Source organism: Cibotium barometz, chromosome 36, assembly GCF_041138505.1.
Source record: "Cibotium barometz isolate CiBa-2024 chromosome 36, ASM4113850v1, whole genome shotgun sequence".
NCBI classification, from domain to species: Eukaryota; Viridiplantae; Streptophyta; class Polypodiopsida; order Cyatheales; family Cibotiaceae; genus Cibotium; species Cibotium barometz.
In genome coordinates, this window is record NC_141081.1 from 39,223,328 (window position 1) to 39,242,695 (window position 19,368).

Sequence of the window (19,368 nt, forward strand, 5' to 3'; positions counted from 1 at the left end):
TTGGACCGGAATGGAATTGGAGCAAAGGTGTATGGATTACCCCAGTTCTCCAAGATTAGCATGAGGGGATGTCATGTGCATTCGTTAATCTCGATGCTCAAAGACATGTATATTCTCATTAGCAAATATATGGGCAGATTTAGAGCAGATTTTGTAGCCCTACAGGCTCTTGGAAGTGCCCAAGACATAGCCCAATGGTTGGGATAACTTTTGGGCATAGTTTGGACACAAAAATATGACTTTTTGGACAATGTTTTGTGGAAAAATAGGCAAAACTGACTTGATTAAGAATTCATACCTTTTTCCTATAAATAGGATCATTAGGCATTCATTAGGATCATCATTCAAAGATCAAGAGGATCCATTTATCAGAGTTTGCAAGGCAACAAGGACACAATGGTGTATGAGGAAGAGTTTCTCTTGTCCGATTGCAAGTAGAGGGCTACATGGATCTTTGGTATGCATCATGAAGCTGTGAATCAGCAAGATCATTGTATATATAGTATGTTTTGACAATATACAATAGATTACGTCTATCTCTCCTTCTCTTTTGTTTCTTTGCTAAACTAAAAATATATTAAGTAGGGGTTTTACAAAAGTACCAAAAATACAAGTATCACAACTTAGGGTTTGGGAAGTCACAATTATTCAGCCACTTTGGACCCACCAAAAAGTATGTGGATTCTAACACGAATCCCATGTAGCAATAGCCTTGTGACACCACTGGATAACCCTGTGTCATCTGTTGGTGAAAGTTTGGAGCACTCATCAACTTGTGGTTCGATACTATCCTCCCACGCAGGACACTGGATAATGCACTCCTCACTGGTGATCTCACTATCATCATATCATATGGGACCCTTGACAAGACTTTCGTAATCACTCTCCATCATATCTACTGGTGGAGGATACGGTCCAATGGCTTTATGTGCTCAAAGTCCATTGACTTCATGGAATTATTGCCCACTTACTCCATATATCTCTCCCGCACACGAAACGTGCATGCAAACTTGGAGAAAATAAAGAGCGGTGGAAAGGTTACAGGAAAGAAGTAAAAGGTTTAAAAAAAACTTGTAAGGGTGGACGAGAGAGCGTCGATGAGGTTTTCAGCCGTGCGAGAGTAGAGGTGTTAGTGGTGTTCTCCAAGCCCGAAGGAACCCTGCAAGTATATGAGCCAATAAAGAGGGCTATGTGGGTTATGTTGAATTTGTAAGGGCAAGTGAGTTTTCGTCAAAAAGCTAGCGTTAATTTTGTGTTTTCTTAAAAAGCTACAGATTTAAAGATATACCCCCCCCCCCCCCCCTTTTGCTTTTTACACAAGAAAAAAGCTCTCTTGCTTTTTTGTTTGTTTGTTTGTTTGTTTGTTTGTTTGAAAACTCCACTTCCCTTTTATATCCAATAGAAGTATCTCCGTCTCTATATTCGGCCATATCTACTTTGGGCATGAGCTTTTTACCATGTGCCACCCCTTTGGATGCACCCATCTTAGATCAGTCTCAACCCGGCTTCTGCTCCTCCTGCGCCGCACTAGCTCAACCTAGGGCTCAGCACTATTGTCGCCGTTTTGACCGCTGCCGCTCAGCCATTAGTTGTGCCGAGAGCCACTCAATGGCAGTGGAAGCCAACTAGGCTCGGACGACTCTAGTGCCTAGCCATGGGCGGAGCTGAGAGACGGTGGTGATTTCTGGCGTTACCAATGCAAAGTCCTCACGAGATCATGCCTTTGGACTATTTGACATAGAACCACTGTGGATCAAGATAGAGGACATACGTGAGAAACCCTAGCATGGTTTCCATAGACCCGACGTTGAACTCATCGTGTGACCGTGATAGATTGTGGCTATCAACTCACCACCCAATTGTAGGTTCTGTACCTTGAACCACCCCTGAGCCCGAGGTCAGATTGGCACAAGCTGGCCAGTCACTGATGACCCCAACTTGGCGTCCCATTCCACCAAGCCGAATCACCGCTGACAGCTCCATGGCTGAGAGATCCTGCATGCTCCTTGGTAACACTAGGCTACCGTGTGGCTACTTGATCTCTTGTGTCTAATAAGTGACCCCAAATCACTTATAGAGTAATAACCGTGCTATAAGTGGCCTGCTTTTAGAAATACCATCAGCAGGTGCTAGAGAAGGAAAATGTACAAGGAACTAAAGGCTGACTTGAGGATATGAACCAAATGGTTTAAGTTTGCTTGAGTTAGCATAAGAAGGGCTCAAGATAGAGCAAGAAGTTATGTGAATTGTTTGGCTATGTGCATTTTGTTGTTTATACTTTGTAAAAGTAGATCTTTTGTCGACTGTTTGGCTATGTGCATTTTGTTGTTTATACTTTGTAGTAAAAGTAGATCTTTTCTCGACATCTTTTGGTTGCGGCTCACTTCTTATAATGATTTTGGTAGAAGCTTCTGTGTTTGCTTAAATGTTAAGAGCCTTGAGTTAAATAATGTGTTGTATTTCCAGCATTCAAATAAGAGAAGGGAAAAGCTACAAGAAAAATTATCCACCATGTTTTGAGATGTGGTGCTACATTAATTGCCATGGTCCTATATGTTTTTTTTTGGTTGTTTTAAAAGTTGATTGCCGTCTTTTCCATGCAGAGAGACATATATGAAGCTGTGTTGTCAGTTTTTAAAGAATGTTTAAAGCTTTACAAGCCAGATGCCACTCTTCAAGAGATCCATCGTGCTGCAGTATGATTCTCTGCTCTGAACTTGAAAGTTTTTCCCAGCGTATATCCACATTTTTTTATATGCATGTTGCTTAATTGCTTTGGATATTAATCTGTGCATCTATTTGCACAAATTTATTTGTTCTTTTTTGGCATGTATATGGAACTTATTTTGCATGAGACCCTGATTTTGATTGTTTGCTGTAGTTATGATTGTCTCTAGATGTGTGCTTTACAACTGCCAATCTGTGCACACAACAAAATATGCACATCAGGAAACTGGTGTGCTATGCTGTCAGATTGTAGAAACATAGAGAAAGCTACAACTCTCAAAATTTAGTCTCTAAGATTGAAATCTATTAAAAAATAACATGCAGAACTTACATGCCATTATGATATTTGTTTATTTTGTTTTCCAGACGGACAAGCTAGCGAGGGCTGCAAGAGAACTTGGTATAATAAAAAGTCAGGATGACTACCCCAAGATCAACCCGACTAGCGTAGGTGGATGAATTTTCCTCCTCCATGATTTCAAGCATTTCTCATGAATGCAAAAATTCACTCTCACATGCAACACGCATGCATGCACACACATCCACACCACACCCACCCACATTCCTATCTTCACACACCTTTCAAAAGTTGCACATTGTAGCTGCTGGGGACATCAAAATCTGACCATTTGTCAGTCAACTTCCTCTGGAAAGTATTGTTTCAAAATCTTGAATGGTATACTTGTACTTTTTCCAGGACACTACCTTGGCATGGATGTTCACGATTGCAAAGCTATACGTGAGGATCGCAGACTAGTACCGGGAGTGGTAGAAGTTCTTTCATTCATCTTTTTTGATTTAGATACAAATGTACATGTATGTCTTAGAAAGAGTTAGAAAGGTTACAAGGAATGAATGTGTGTGGCTCTGATAAGGTGGAAGGTGAAAACATCCACATTGAACTCACCATAGCCACATGGAACAGAAACAAACATAAAACAGCTGCGATAAGCAAAGAGGAAACAGACTGAAAGTAGGCAATGGAAACGGATAGGAAATGGCTTATTGGCTACACATAGATGTACATGTTTAATGGGCAATGCATTGTTTCTGTTTAGAGAGAGCGTCTTGTTCTAGGTGGACATCACGATATCACTAGAGGCCCAAGGCCCAATCTGGGCCCCAACCCCATCCTTAACGGCACTATCTAGTGTTACATGCTAAGAGATTTGATGCATGGGCTCCAGTGACTAAGAGTCGGTTTGAATAAGGGTGTCTCAATCACCCCATACTAAAGGTGTTGATCCCCTTTATCTCAGTGCTAGCTGCTGTATTTTTTTCAAACTCTCAGCCCAATACTTAAAGGTATGTGGCCCATTCAATGCTAAAATCAGCGACGAGTAATCAACTTGTTGTTTCAGTTGGGATCATTCATGTTTTATTGGAATAGGTGAAATTCTTGGATTCATGAAAGAAACCTGCCAGCGTGGCAGAATACAATCCTTGCAGTACTGCAGTCAAAATGTACAAAACATGGGGGAGGCTTCCTCAATGGTTGGCTGCTCTCAGAGGGAAGCTACATTTGGGGGGACGGGAAAAAACCACACTAGGGGCCTGTAATACCAAAGTAACGCCCCCACCCTCACGTGAAAGAAAGAGGCGTGGGCTCTAGATGTGGAAGAAAGCCTCCTGCTGCCATTGCGTACGCTTTGAATCTCGATTCTCTGGTTAGTCTCTCCATGCACTTGTGGAGTGTGTGGATGATATTGTCATGGGCACCCATGCACTGTGGTACATGGTGACAAATTGGCTCATCACCAGTGCAAGAATCATGTATAGAAGTAGTACCTTCTAGGATATTTTGTTGTATGCCGTGATCCCTTGGTGAGCCCCAGTCCGGGACATGTTGGGCATGAGCTACGTAGGTTAGTCTCCCAACCATGGAGGTCAGTGTCAAGTCAGTCCTCTTAACCCACTTTGGAGAATTCAACAAGTGTTCATCATATAGGTGCATGCAGATGTCAGCTATAGGAGTAGTATGCATTATAGGCATATCAGTTGCATTCATGTAGTAGGGGCCAGCCCCAAAGAGTGGGCAGCCTTGCAAGGGGTAGATAATACCCTTAGCCATCCTCTAAGCATAAGACGGCAGCCTTTTTGGCTTAGGCATGCAGTCGGCCAGGACTTAGATGGCCTGGACAGCAGTCCGACCAGCCACGCAGCAAAGGTAGCATTAAATGCTATTAATCCTGGTTGTGGCATTTCTCAGCAGGCTGATAGCACCTTTTGGCAGCTGACCAGCCCTTAGACCCATATAAAAAGGCAAGCTATCATCAGTCCCAAAAATCATCAAAAGTTATCAAGCAATTCAATCAAGCATGTGTGCATAGGCTTCAGCCTTTGCATACTTACAGCCACTCTTGTGCTTTCAGCCCAAGGCAAAAGAAGCTCAGCCTCTTCAAGAGTATTCAGCACACCAACCCGCAGTCTCAGGCTGGTGTAACCTCTTGGAAGATAGCTTTATAGTCGCCTCCATGTTATGCACAATTTTGCCGAGCGTTTGGTCACTTTGTCCTTGCGTCTGGTGGTCAGTCAGTCAGTTTGTCGGCCCAGTCTTGTGGACACAGTTCAGCTTGTATTTAGTTCTCCAGAAGAAATAAAGCAAGTACTCCTGCTTGCGGGTGGGGGTTTTTTTTTTTGGGGGGGGGGGCACTTTCAGTGAGTAATTTGGGACCCCATCTAGTGTCGACTACATCTTTTAGATTCATGTATGCTATTTTAAAGGATTGCTAAAGACTCACTAAACTTAGGTTTAAAGAAGGCCTCGTTGTTTCACACGGTCCTAGCTTGGGGCATGTTACATTGGTATCAGATCTTGGGACGTGATTCAACCAAGCAACCTAGGGTGAGAGCATCTTGTGGATGGTAAAGTTGAGATCATGAAAAACCACTCGCCCATCCACTATGGCATCAAGCTCCGAAGACATCACTAAAGAAGAAGAACCATTCAAAGAAACGCTTTTGCAAAAAGAAGACGAAGACAACCAGAAGTTAAAGGAGCAGATAAGGCAACTCCGGATTCAACTCGAAAGAGTCCAAATGGAAAAAGAAACTGGTAGTATTACAGGCAACATTGGCCTAGCAGGAGACACCCAAAGAAGAAAGTTCCTCAATGGAACAATGGTGCATGGATGACTGAAAAAGAAGAGCGAGACTAGCCGAACAGCTGGTAGAGAAAGCCAAACACAAGGCCAAAGAGGAGCGACTGCGGGAAGAGCTCGAAGCAAAGGCGAACCACAAGCAACAGACCCGAGAAGACTTGAGGAACGAGTTCCATCAGACACTCCGGAATATGGTAACTTCTTTCCACCCTTCTTAACCCTCCACAACCCTAGCCATAGCCTCAACAACAGTTATCCGTGCCTCACCGAACTTCACCAAGTACGATGGCAAATGCGACCATTCGGTTGTGACCCAGTTTGTTTATTCGCCAGTTTGTTGCCCACTTTCCACTCTCCAAGATCACAAATACCCAAGACAAAGTCCATCTGGCGGCTTCACACCTCACAAGTAATGTAGTCACTGGGTGGCAACATTGGTCCCGTTTGCACAACAGCCTTCCTCTCTGATGGATACCTCTCAGCAACATCCCTCTCTAGCCTCTCCGCCTTCCCGCTCCCCCTTGCCTCCTCCCCCTCACCCACCCTGGCCTCCGACTCTACCCGTAGTCGCTCCATTTTATACCCCCCCCCTCCCCCCTTCTGGGGCCCCTTTCTGCCTCTCTAGAGCATTCCTGTCGGCCACCTACAGCCCCTGATCCGGAGAGGAGATAGCCGGCGAGTACCATTCGTGGTCTGATTCATTGTTTCTCAGAGCTGATGGAGATGACCATTGCGGCCTCACCAGTGAGGGCTCTCCCACTAGAGTCTCTAGGCGGGCCCCCCAGGATATCGGGGAAGTACCTCTCCCCCCTTCTTGCAGATACCTCCATTGTGATCGATGGAGCACGGAGTATGCATACCCTCGTGCTCGGGCAGAGTGGGAATACATGGAGGGCAAGATCCAGGCCCACTTGGCACGACTCCGCACCATGACAGATTGTGACTATTCCGTGTCGAAGCTCGCGCCCAAGACTCTTCGAGTTGTCGGGACCATCACCAACTTTCCCAAGGGGGTGAGCTCGTGGTTGTCCTGAGGAACATCGCTGCTGTAAATTTCAGCAAGATGTTTGATCAAGAGGAAGAGTATGATTATGATGAAGAGCAAGAGGAGTCGTCCACCCCTGAGAGGACTGAATTTGAGGGTACACATGCAGAAGAACAGGCTGCAGCAGATGCACATTATGAGGTTGTAACGCAGCCAGAAGAGATGCCAAGTCAATAGGAAGAGGATGCCCAATTTAAAGCCTGATTGGCAAGTGTAGTGGATGTGCTCATGCAGCTCATGCAGAGTGAGAAGTTTGCTGAATTTATGAGGGCCCCTTCTGAGCCTAAGAAGAAGAAGAAGAAGAAGAAGGTGTGTTCTAGGAACCCACCTCAGGTCAACAATAGTGCTATCCCAAAGGATCCTGCTTATGGACAGTTTTCCAACGTGTAGAACACTTAAGGTGCTAACCCGCAGAATTCCTTTTTCGGGCAGCCACCTATTCCGCAACAAACTTTGCATCCAGGCTATTTTGGCGGAGGTTCCGTGTGCCAATCTATGACTGGGGGTTATCCTCAAGGAGGCATGGGAACGCAAGGGAATTTTGGTGCTAGTTTTCAGCCTGGAATGCAAGGCAGCATGTATGGTGGTACGCAGCCCGGAATGCAAGGAAACATGTATGGGGGCATGCAACCCGGAATGCATAGTGGCATGTTTGGAAACATGGGTGGATTAGCAGGACTGCATGGTATGTAGGGTGTGGGAACTGGCAATGTTGACCCTAGTATGGGTATGAATGCAGGGGGTAGCAATCTTGTAAAGCCACTTCCTTACGATAATCTAATGCCTTTGGGTAAGGCGAAGGATTATAAGGAAGGCGGAGCTGCAGTGAAATTTGACACATTCAGTGGGGCAACAGACAAGCTCAAGGCTCTTACCTTTTTACAGCAGTTTGATGTTGCTTTTTTTGGTGGAAATTACACCGAGTCCTCGAAAGTGAGAAAAGCTGCGACTTTTCTCAAGGGCAATGCATTGTAGTGGTGGTCCACTCTTCTCTTGCAGGGCATAGCACCATCTACTTGGGTACATTTTAAACAGGTGTTCTCTTCTGTGTGGCTCACATCTACATTTGAGGTGCATGTAATGATAGCATGGCATAAGTTGGATGCATCAAAGTGTGAGAATCTGGAGGATTATAACAAGAAGTTTTGGGAAGCTTTACTCCCGGTTACTTCTTATCGTGCAGTGCCAGTGTCTGAGTAGGTTGAGAAGTATTGTTGTGGATTGCCCAAGGAAGTGCGTGACTTGCATTAAGACCCGAGTAACAAATATGTCATAGATGATAGAGAATGCTGTGATAGTAAATGCGTTACTCATTTGGGTTTCAATAGGGTTTAAGGGCAGCAAAAGCACCGGCAAGAAACTGAGAAGTTAGGGCATGCACCTCAAGATGCAACAGTGGTTGCGGAGAAGCGGCGTAAAATGTTACCAATGCCTAAGAGAACTTTTGAGGAGAAGCAAGCTTTATTGGATGCCAAGAAATGTTTTTTCTGTACCGAAGAGGGACATATGTCTTTCAATTGTCCTAAGCGTAAGTTCAACAAGGACTTTGACACTAAAGGGGAGCCCAAGCCTAAGAAACCGAAGCCTTCTGCAGGATTAGTTCCTGATCTTGTTGGGGAACAGCCAGGTGGTGAGGAGACAGAGTTGTGTAGAGCATGGGCAGAGATCAGAATGCCTTGATTTTCTGACACAGGTACTAGAGCCAACTTTATCTCACCAGATTTGGCTGGCAAATTCGGGTTCCGTACAGAGGAGATGGGGCCTATGCATGAGGCAAATATGGCTTGTCTTGGGTGTGCAGAACCTGTTACTCCTATCAGTCTAATTTGTCAATGTTAGATAAAGACAAGACCGATTTCCTACGTCAGTACCAAGATTGCTATGCCGAGTCATTGCTAGAAGAGCTTCCTTCGGAAAGGCCAGAAGATCATGCTATTGATCTTATTCCGGGGAGTATCCCACCAAATAGACTGCCATACCGCGTTAGTGCAGCCCAACAAGAAGAAATTATGAGCCAGGTATAGCAGTTGTTGAAAAAGGAGCTGATTCAGCCAAGCTTCTCGCCTTTCTACTCACATGTGGTCATAGTGCAAAAGAAAGATGGTTCTTGGCACATGTGCATAGATTACAGGGTGCTAAACAAGAATACCATCAAGAATCGATTCCCTATTCCGAGGATGGATGGCATCATTTTGGAGTGCTTACCGGGTTCTACAGTCTTTAGTCGGATAGACTTGAAGAGCAGGTATCACCAGATCTGCATTAGACCCGAGGATGTGCATAAGACAACATTTCGGACCACCTTTGGGCTATATGAGTTCTTGATCATGCCCTTTGGCTTGACAAATGCTCCCGCCACCGTTAATAGGATGATGGACATGATTTTCCGGCCTCATCGAGTGTTTGTGGGCACATTCTATGATGATATGATTGTGCATTCACGCTCAGAGGAGGAGCATAGGGAACATTTGGCCATAGTATTTGAGGAACTCGGAAAGCTTAGGTTGGTCATAAATGGCAAGAAGAGTGAATTCTTCTTGGAAGAAATACACTTTTTGGGGCACATCGTGTCTAAAGATGAAGTTCGTATGGATCCTTCGAAAGTAGAAGCAATTCTTAATTGGCCAGATTTGAGGACCATACATGATGTACGTAGCTTCCTTCTCTAGGCGGTACATACGATATTTTGTTGAGATTGCTTCACACCTCCATGCTTTGACAAAGAAGGGAATTGTGTTTTGATGGGCTAATCGAGAAATTGCAGGCTTTAAGAAGCTTAAGGAAAAGCTTCCCGTATTGGTGCTACTGGATCTCCGAAAGGCTTTTGTTGTTCAATGTGATGCATGTGGGAATAACATTGGGACAGTTCTCATGCAGGAAGGACATGTGATAGCTTATGAGAGTCGCATATTGCAGAATGCCGAGAAACATCTATAAGTTTATGAGAAAGAGATGTTGGCTGTAATTCATGCTCTTTCTACATGGAAACACTATTTGCTTGGGGCTGATTTCACGGTGCAGACATATCATCAGACCTTGTGATATTTTCTCATGCAGACTAAGCTTTACGAGGAGCATATGAGATGGGCTAACTTTTTGTCTATGTTCCACTTTCAGATTGTGCATGTGGAAGACAAAAAGAATGTTGTGGCAGATGCTTTGTCACACAAGCCACAGGTTTGAGCAGTTTCACTTGCTTATCATCATGAGCTTGATGAGATGAAAGAGCAATATGTCCAGGATGAAGATTTTGGGAGGGTCTATGTCAAATCGCCACCGGATCTCCTCATGATCGTTCCTGGTTCGAGACTCGAATCCTGCAAACAAACAAACAAACAAGAAGGGGGTCTAGGCCTGACTCATCTCCCAACCATGACAGCTGTGGGCAAGCCCATAGTCTTGGCTGTCCCCACCGAGCCACGAGCTGAGCTAACTAGGTTGATGTACCGACCAGCCTCTACCACGTGACGTCCCATACCGCCACGAAGCTACTCTCGCGGGCCCGAGACTGCTGCCGGCCTCGGCTGCATAAAGTAGGTGCACGTCTGCACTAGATCCAGGCTCCAAGACCATAGAGCTCTCACAAATCTCGCGAGACTCTATATGACTAATGACTAACCTTGGCTACCCTTTTATAGGCTCTTGGCCGGTCATCGGGCGTACACACTTGGGCGCCCGCCCGTCCATACTTGGGTGCCCGTCCGTTAGTCTATCCCTAACTCAGCTCGTCAATCAGCCTGCCTAGCTCCAAGCTTCCCTAAACCTCGAAGCTAGTCTTGTGTGCGTGTAATCTCTCTGAAGAGTAGTTAATGTCTCCCATGTAGCGTCCTCCTCAACACGATCCTTCCACTTGATCTTGTATTCCGTGATAAGCGTATTACGCAATCTTCTTTCACGAAATCCAAGAATCTTTTTAGGTTCGTGCGGAACAAATGTCATGTCCTCGACATCTATAATTTCTTGAGGAGTAACTAACTGATCTGCTCCACTGAGTACTTCCTTAAGTCTACTGACATGAAACACAGGATGTACTTTTACATGAGAAGGCAAATCCAATTCATCTGCAACTGAACCAATCCGTGAAGTAATACGAAATGGTTCACAGTATCTAGGGGATAATTTCGGAGATCGACCTGTCCGTAAAGTCTCGGAATCTTTCGGAACTCGCAAATACACCATCGTTCCTTCAGAGAACTCTCTGGGTGAACGATGTCTATTAGAATAAAACCTGTCTCGGTCTTGAGCACTTCTAATAGATTCTTTCGCAACTTGTAACATTTCCTGCATATCTTGCAAAAAATTACGTGTTGCATCATGCTGAAGTCCTGAGAATCCTACTGTAACAGGTGATCTAGGTTGAAAACCATACATAAGCATGAAAGGACTAAAACCTGTACTCGTTTGCTTAGTATTGTTATATGCAAATTCTAACATCGGAAGATAATCCTCCCATGAACTCTGTCTTTTGGATACATATGCTCGAAGCATATCCTCCAAAATCTAATTCACTCTTTCAGTCTGGCCATTAGATTGAGAATGATCAGAGGAACTCAAATTCAAAGTTGTTTCCAACTTCTCAAAAATAAGTTTCCAAAAATCACTCGTAAACGTAGTCCCTATCACTGACCATGTCCTGCAGTAACCCGTACAGTCTAAACAATTGCTCAATAAACTGCCGTGCTAATTGCGTAGCTGTAATAGTCTTCCGGGTTGGTAAAAATCTAGCCATTTTTGTCAAGCGATCTACCACAACCCAAACAGAATCGTGGCCTTGATGTGTTCTTGGCATTCCGGTAATAAAATCCATGGAAATACTTTCCCATTTATTACATGGGATTTGCAAAGGATGCAACAACCGAGCCTGTCTAATTCTTTGCTTTCAAACACATTTAATTCATTGACATCCATGGAAGGTATGAGAAATGAAGAAAGTGGAATCAATACACAATGAAAAGCGGTATACAAGAAAGAATCCATTATATTTCCAAAATCAATTGTATTTACAAGAGGTCCCTGAGAGGGATGAATACAATCACCTAAAATATTATACTGGATGTCCCAATGCTGAAAAGAAAAAATATGACTAGACCAATCTATTTGGACTTGAAGAGTCTTAAACCACTCAATCCCTAATAACAAGTCAACATTTTCTAGGTGCATAACATAGCATTCTAGAGTATCTTTGTAGTCCTGAATCTGGATTGGAACCATCTCCACCTTTCGATCCCATACTTGTCTTTCCGTAGGTAGGCGTACCTCATAGGTATGATCGCTGGGTGTCGTATCAAGACTCAATTTTTGATCAAGTTTATAGTTAACAAAGTTGTGTGAGCTGCCAGGGTCTAGAAGAATGTGAATCTTATGGCCAGTCACTTCTCCATAAACGCGGAGAAGATCATGCAAGCCAAATACTTTAGAGTTGAACAGACAATCAAAATAAGTACTAGGGTAAGAAAGTACAGTAATTGACGTACCTGTCAAAGACAACTGGTTAGCTGCCTTTGGCTTTGGTCCTGCGTTGGTCTTCCCACCCTTTTGCTTTGCGCACTCGTTACGCATGTGTCCTTTTTCTTCGCAGATAAAACAACGTCCTTCCTTCTTGAGATTTAAAGCCCTAAGGAGTCGTTTCTTCTTCGTTGGAGTCGAACTTGAATTCTTTGAAGGTTGGTCCGAAAACTTTCCTTCAGTCGTGTTAGCCATAGGTGCAAAGACCTTTCGTTTATGCTTGTTGCCCTGCTCGGTAACGGGTTTCGACTTGGAAGAGACCATTGTATCATCATAGATACGAGCTAAATGAATGGCTTCGTCCAATGTTTTGCATTTGTTATTTTTAACCTGTAAACGGTATGAGTCTGGTAAACCAGCTTCGAAGAACCCCAAAAGAGTAGTGGGATCCATCTTTGTAGCTTTCATCTGGAAGTCCCTGAACTTCTGGAGGTAGACCTCATAAGTGAGGTGCTACGAGGTCATGGTCAAAGCTGAAAACCGGGCAACAAGATCATAATCATCCTCTTTCTTGAGGAATTCCTTCTTGAAGACGTCTTCGAATTGTGCCCAAGTTGTTGGCTTAGGGTTGAGTTCCTTCCACCAAAGCAAAGCTTTGCCTGAGAGGAAACCTGCTGCTAACTGGATCTTTTTTCCATCATCATATGGATGAAACTGAAAGTGAACTTGCCTCTTATGTAGCCAAGTGTCCACGATCTCCTTGGTACGCTACTTTTGCTCGCTCCCGAACGGTTCCACAGTAATGTTGGGGCCTAAAGCAGAGGCCATGGTATCCATACCCGATAGAGTAGAAAGGGTAGTGGTCAAGAGAGCGATGGAGTTATGCGAAGCTTGCATCTAGGCTGCGATTTGTGCCCGACGTTCCGACGAAGAAGCTTCGAGAGCTACTTTGAACTCTTGGAAATCTGATTTTGACACATAATCGTCAAAAAGATCGGCATCGGTATCTTCCGTAGAGCTGGCAAGCCTTCGCGTTCGACAAGGGGCTCCAACTCCGATTCTTGGGTCGACATCGTGAAGAGGACAAGTAGAGAGAAAATTCGATCTTTGCATAATAAAAGTGCAAGGGAACTTGAGAGCTTGAGAGCTTGAAAACTTGAGAGATGTGTGGCAAGAAGCCCACTTAAGGGTAGTTTATATAGCTTGCCCTAAAAGCTACTTGAGCTTTTGCTTTTGTTATATATATATATATATATATTTTGCTTTCTTAAAAAAAAATAAAACACCTTTAAACCTTGGAGGGGACCTTTAAACTTTTTTTTAAATTTAATAAAGCCAAAAGCGCCTCAAATCGGCGAAGGCTTTCTTGGGTTTTTTTTTCTTTTCCGTCCTGGATTTAGCGCCGCTGGCGTGCTGCTTTCGCCACTTGCGCTACTGCCATCAGGCTAGAGGCGCCTGCTTTTGCTGCGGTCGGCCACCTCGCTTATCTCGCGGACCTGCTGGTGCCGCCTATGTTCAGGCGTCCAGGGCGGCCTGCGCTGGCTTGCGCCCAGGCTTGGCCACCTGCACAGGCCTAGCCGCCTGGCTGCATAAGCCCAGGCCTCTGGCTGCCTGGCTACGCAGGCCTGGCCACCTGGCTACGTAGGCCTAGGCGTCTGCCTACACAGCCCTAGGTGCCCGCCAGCAGGGCCGCCTTCGTACACCTGGCCAGTCTGCCCGGTTCGACCAGCCTGCCACAACCACCTCTCTCTCTCTCTCTCTCTCTCTCTCTCTCTCTCTCTCTCTCTCTCTCGCGTTCAACAAAAAAACGAATATGCTTTTTTTTTCTGTTTTCTCCCAACGGTTCATGCGACTGCACAATTGAATCTTCAGCCTACTCCTTGCAAAGCAAATCGACCCTTCTTAGACCACCATCTCCATCATCATGGGTTTCTTCGATGAAAAAAGCACATACTAAATCTAAAAACAGCAGTATGCACAGAAAAAACAGCAAGATTTTTTGAACACATACCTTTCTTCGACCTCATCTTCTCTACCTACCGACTTGCTCGTTCACGAGGCATGCTCTGATACCACTGTCAAATCCCCACCGGATCGCCACGAAGCTACCCTCGCGGGCCTCGAGACTGCTGCCGGCCTCGGCTGCATAAAGCAGATGCACGTCTGCACTAGATCTAGGCTCCAAGACCATAGAGCTCTCACAAATCTTGCGAGACTCTATATGACTAATGACTAACCTTGGCCACCCTTTTATAGGCTTTTGGCGGGTCATCGAGCGTCCACACTTGGGCGCCCGTTCGTCCATACTTGGGTGCCCGTCCGTTAGTCTATCCCTAACTCAGCTCGCCAATCAGCCTGCCTAGCTCCAAGCTTCCCCAAACCTCGAAGCTAGTCTTGTGTGCATGTAGCACACGGTAGATACACACTGTGCACATGACAGTCTATGATCAGGTGTTTGAGGGTCAGTGGCCTGATCATTATACTCTCAGGGATGGCTTTTTGTTCATGCATGGTAGACTTTGTGTTACCAAGCTGTTACGGTTGAAGGTTATGATTGAAAGTTATGCTCCACCGTATGCGGGTCATAGGGGCATTGAGGCCACGGTAAAGGTAGTTGAGGCTTTCTTTTATTGGCTGACCTTGAAAAGGGATGTTGATGCTTTTGTTAGAGCGTGCATCATATGCCAGAAGGTGAAGTTTGATCATCAAAAGACACCAGGGTTACTTCAGCCTTTACCTATTCCAAATAGACCATGGATTTTATTTTTGATCTTTTGAGGACAAAAATGGGGAATGATGGCATTTGGACTATCATATGCAGGTTCAATAAGCAGGCTCATTTCATTCCTGTGCGTAAGAAGATCAAAGTAGATCACATGGTGAAGTTGTTCATGGCGAACATCTTCAAGTATCATGGTATGCCTTTGTCTATCATCAATGATTGTGATCCACAGATGACGAGTAGAGGGTTGTTTGACAACATGGGTACAATTCTCAAGTTTTCATCATCGTTTCATCCACAGACAGATGGACAATCGGAAGAGGCTAATTCCATAGTGTTAGATCTTCTCAAGTGCTTTATGTCAGAGCACAAGCAACAGTGTGAAAAGTATGTTCTTTTGGTGGAGTTCGCTTATAACAACACCGTCCATACCTCAACGGGCAAGGCGCCGTTTGAGATTGTGGAAAGAGGGAAGAAGGTACCACCCATTTTGCACACAAACGACAAGATCTTTCAGGCTGACCAGTATGTGGAGAGTATGGATGAAGCTTACAAGAGAGTTAAGTTGGCACTCCAAAAAACTCAACAAACGCAAAAGAAAGCAGCATACCATCACAGGCATGTATTAGAGTTTGCAGTGGGTGACTGGGTTCTTTTGCGTTTTGAGAAAGCCAGGCTCAAGAAGATGAAGGGTAAAGAGTGCTTATTCCCTAAGTTGAGCACGTGCTACTATGGACCTTTTCAGGTATTGGAAAAGATTGGTGAGGTGGCCTATCGTTTGAAGCTACCAGATCACTGGAGGATTCACAATGCATTCATGTGAGTCTTCTTAGACCTTTCCGAGGGGACGTGCTTGAGGATGTATCAGATGAGGCTCAGTCGGAAGTGGAGGAACTTGATGAGGTTCTTATTCCCGAGGAGATAATGTCACACAAGGAAAGAAAGGTACGAGGTAAAGTTTCTCGTCGCTATCTTATGAAGTTCAAGAACTATTCACCGATGGATGCGAAGTAGATGGAGGAGGGTGACTTAGCAGATTCAACTCAGGTATTGCAGCTTTATTTTGATGCCTTTGAGTTGGAGCTGACACTTTGCTACGGCGCATTCAGGTTGAGCAGAGCATAGGTCTAGAGCATTGCCTGATGCTCAAGAGGGGGGTTGCACCTCCTCTCCCTTGCTACATCTGGTTATGGGACTTCTATGATATATGTGTACTAGTCACATTGGATGCTGTGGTTATGTATGGTTCATAGTGGTATACAACTTGGACTATTACTACACCATTGGTTTGCAGTATGTTGCAACTTACGTATGGCTTAGAGAGATTGTCTTGCCATATTGTTCTTTTCACTTTCTTTTGGATCACATGGCTGATATCTTGCTGTATGGGCAGCCTTCGTTATAAGTGTAATTCCGCTTTGGATGTCTTGCTGTATCACCAGGATGCAATCGAGGACGCTTGCCATTTTTCAAGAGGGGGGTATGTCACGACCCGATGTATTTGTACAACGTATCCGAACATTGGGCATGGCCGTCAGTGTGCAGGACACAAGTGTGCAGAACATTTATTAAATGTGCACACTTGGGGGTCAAGAGGTGACACTAGGAATTATTAATGTCCCTTCTCATAACCCCATGTGGGGTGGGGGGCGGACAAAGGTTTAAAAGCCATAAAAATAAAAGAACCCCTTTTGGGGAGAATTGTGGCTCTTTGGGGAGTCACGCTATTATTGGAGGAGAGGCTTCTTTTGGGGGGGTCGGGCTGCACGTGGGCTCTCTCTCTCTCTCGTTAGAGTTGGCTCCAGCTACACGCACATGAGCTTTTTCTCTTGGAAAGGCTGGCGGCTGGGCTGCAGGAAACGGAGGGCTGAGCAAGTTCACCCACGCGCCCTCACTCTCTCTCCATCTGTGCAACAGGCCGGTGGGCAGGACTGCAGGCGGGCAGGACTCTCTCTCTCTCTCTCTCTCGCAAACATGCGGGCTGGACTGCCCCACTCTCTCTTCCAAACCGGCAGGTGGGACTGCATGGGTCTCTCTCTTTCTCTTGTGAAAAGCTACGCAGGTCTGCAGGGGCAAGCCGGCGGCTGCAGGACAGGAGGTGCACAGGACTGAGCAGGTTTTCTCTCTCTCGTGGAAGGTGGCAGATTGCAGAAGAAACAGGGGGGGCACTGCTGGACAGAGACAGCCGACCACTATTTAATCTTTCTCTCTTCTCGCAGGCTGGTGGGCGGTGTCAGATGCACACCTTGTGACTATGAGGAGCACTACTCTTGGTGAGGGATTTGCAGCCTAAGAGGGCAGAAACAAGAGCAATTCTAGCATGTGTTTGAAAAAGTTTGTGGGCTGTTTTATGGCAATGTGCATGGGACAGTTGGCTGCATTTTCAGGGCCTCGTGGATGTACCTTCTTGGCAGATTAGAGGTGAAGAAAAGTGTGGTGTTTTGAGCATAGGGCTGTGTGAAGCCTCTATGCTGAGAGGACCAGAGGACTGGTAGTTTGGACATGCATATGTATAAGCCATGTTGTACTCAGTTGAACTCTTCTTTGAATGTGAATAAAGAAATACCGAAAGGGGTGGCAAGCTTTGGGGCCAGCAGGTGTTGTTTCCTTGTAGGAGCGCTGGGTGACAATTTGTCCACTGCACTTTGGTTTCTACTAAAGGCCGGTTTCAAGGGCAGTTTTGGTAGTTCCGCCTCACACAGAGATTGATATGAGGATTGTCTCATGGAACATTTAGGGCTTAGGGGGGCCTCAGTGCTTTCAGAGATGAGGAGAGTTGCATCGATCTATGGTGGGGGGACCTATCAACATTCTTTTCCTCTAGGAGCACCATCTTATCGAGGGGTGTACCTGCCGGCGTGGAGATTCTACGAGGCAAGAGTCATATTTTTTGGTCTCCATCCTTCGGCCCTTGAGGGATGCAGGGAGGAGTCTCTCTCTCTCTCTCTCTCTCTCTCAGTGTGAGCAGCTTCTACCGTCTGTGACAGGATCACGAGTCATAGTTCCAGGACGTGCTTAGTGGGTTACCATTCTGATTGGAGAGGATAGCATTGGCTTCCTCAACATTTATGCCCCGAATGCGGCTATAGGTAGAGCTATCTTTTTGGAGCATTGTCTGACGGGCCCTACCCCAGGCTGTTTTTTGGTGCATGGGTGGTGACTTCAACATGATAGAGGCAATAGAGGATAGACTTAGAGGTGGCATGGCCATAGTCTCAGGAGTGGAGTACTCTGCATATGGGAGGAGATGATACTGATTCTTAGGAGACAGGACTCTTGGCATCTTCCAGAGTTTGGGCGTAGCTTTGGGAGTCTTAGTTTCTCTTGATCGGATAGGCAGAGCATTGGCCCCAACCTTGGACAGGTTTATGTTGATCAACTGGCACAAGTCGTATGGTTTTTAGGTAGGCTCAGCACCCACCCCAACTTGGCGACCAGTTGAGGCTTTCCAGTGGAACTCGAAGGGCACTCCAGTCCGATACCTCGGTTGCCAGGTTGGCATTGATATTTCTCCCGAGCAACAGCCGCTCCGCTTCTTCTAAGTATGCGGAAGAAGATTCTATACTCGAGCTCGGCGAGGCTATCCCTAGCAGGCAGAGTGGTGGTGGTGAACCAGGTACTTCTTGCCACCATGTGGTATATCACCTCGTGTTGGGCCTTGTGTTGGCCACGTACAACGTTTGATCCGGAACCTCTTGTGGGCCGGAAGTGATGGGAGGCCAGCCAGGGCCAAGGTGGCATGTAGAGTGAATTTTCAGCCACGTAGCAGAGGGGGGCTTGGCCTCATTGATCTAGCTATACAGAGCCATGCCCTGTTGGGCAAGTTGATTGTTAGAGGACTCCTACCCGGTGGTGAGCCTTGGAAGGATTTCCTCTTGGCCCAGATTTCAGCCCGCACTCCGAGCCTTGGAGGCTCGTGGCTGCAGAGTACTAGATGGATCTTCACAGAGATCCGAGCCCGGGGTTTTAGTCCTGCCTTTGAGGACAGATTCACAGCCAGTATACTTTGTGCTTGGGAGCATCTCAGGCCACAGCCCTCAGACAGATTGTTCCAGTGGCCTGAGAGGAGCAGCTTCGATAGCCTTTGATCTGGAACCCCTTGATCCGTTTACCCAGTGGCCACATGCTAGGGGCCCGACCGCACATATCTTGGGGCACCTTGAGCATGGGACCAGCCAGGTCTCTTGGAGATTGGGTTGCACACAAGCAGTTACCTCAGGAGGAGTAGGAGAGAGGCCCTACAGGGATCCGGGGTAGAGACAGGCTCAATGTTGACATTGACTCAAGCTATTCCTCTGGAGTGGCTGACTCCTACTCCAAACCCGACA

The 19,368-nt window shown here is 45.9% G+C and overlaps 1 protein-coding gene across 9 annotated transcripts in view; it reads left to right on the forward strand.

Moving 5' to 3' along the window:
• LOC147617880 (intermediate cleaving peptidase 55, mitochondrial-like) overlaps positions 1–19,368 on the forward strand; it is a 101,120-nt gene that overhangs the window by 61,819 nt on the left and 19,933 nt on the right. For 7 of the 9 annotated variants that reach the window (XR_015262270.1, XR_015262269.1, XM_086776139.1 and 4 more), the window contains 3 exons: positions 2,604–2,696; positions 3,094–3,178; positions 3,425–3,495. Coding sequence is in view for 5 of the 9 variants with exons in the window: in XM_086776139.1 (XP_086632265.1) it covers positions 2,604–2,696; positions 3,094–3,178; positions 3,425–3,495 (249 nt within the window). In the remaining 4 variants the exon portion in view is untranslated. The remainder of the gene's footprint in view (positions 1–2,603; positions 2,697–3,093; positions 3,179–3,424; positions 3,496–19,368) is intronic. The other 2 variants (XR_015262271.1, XR_015262272.1) reach the window with 1 other exon arrangement.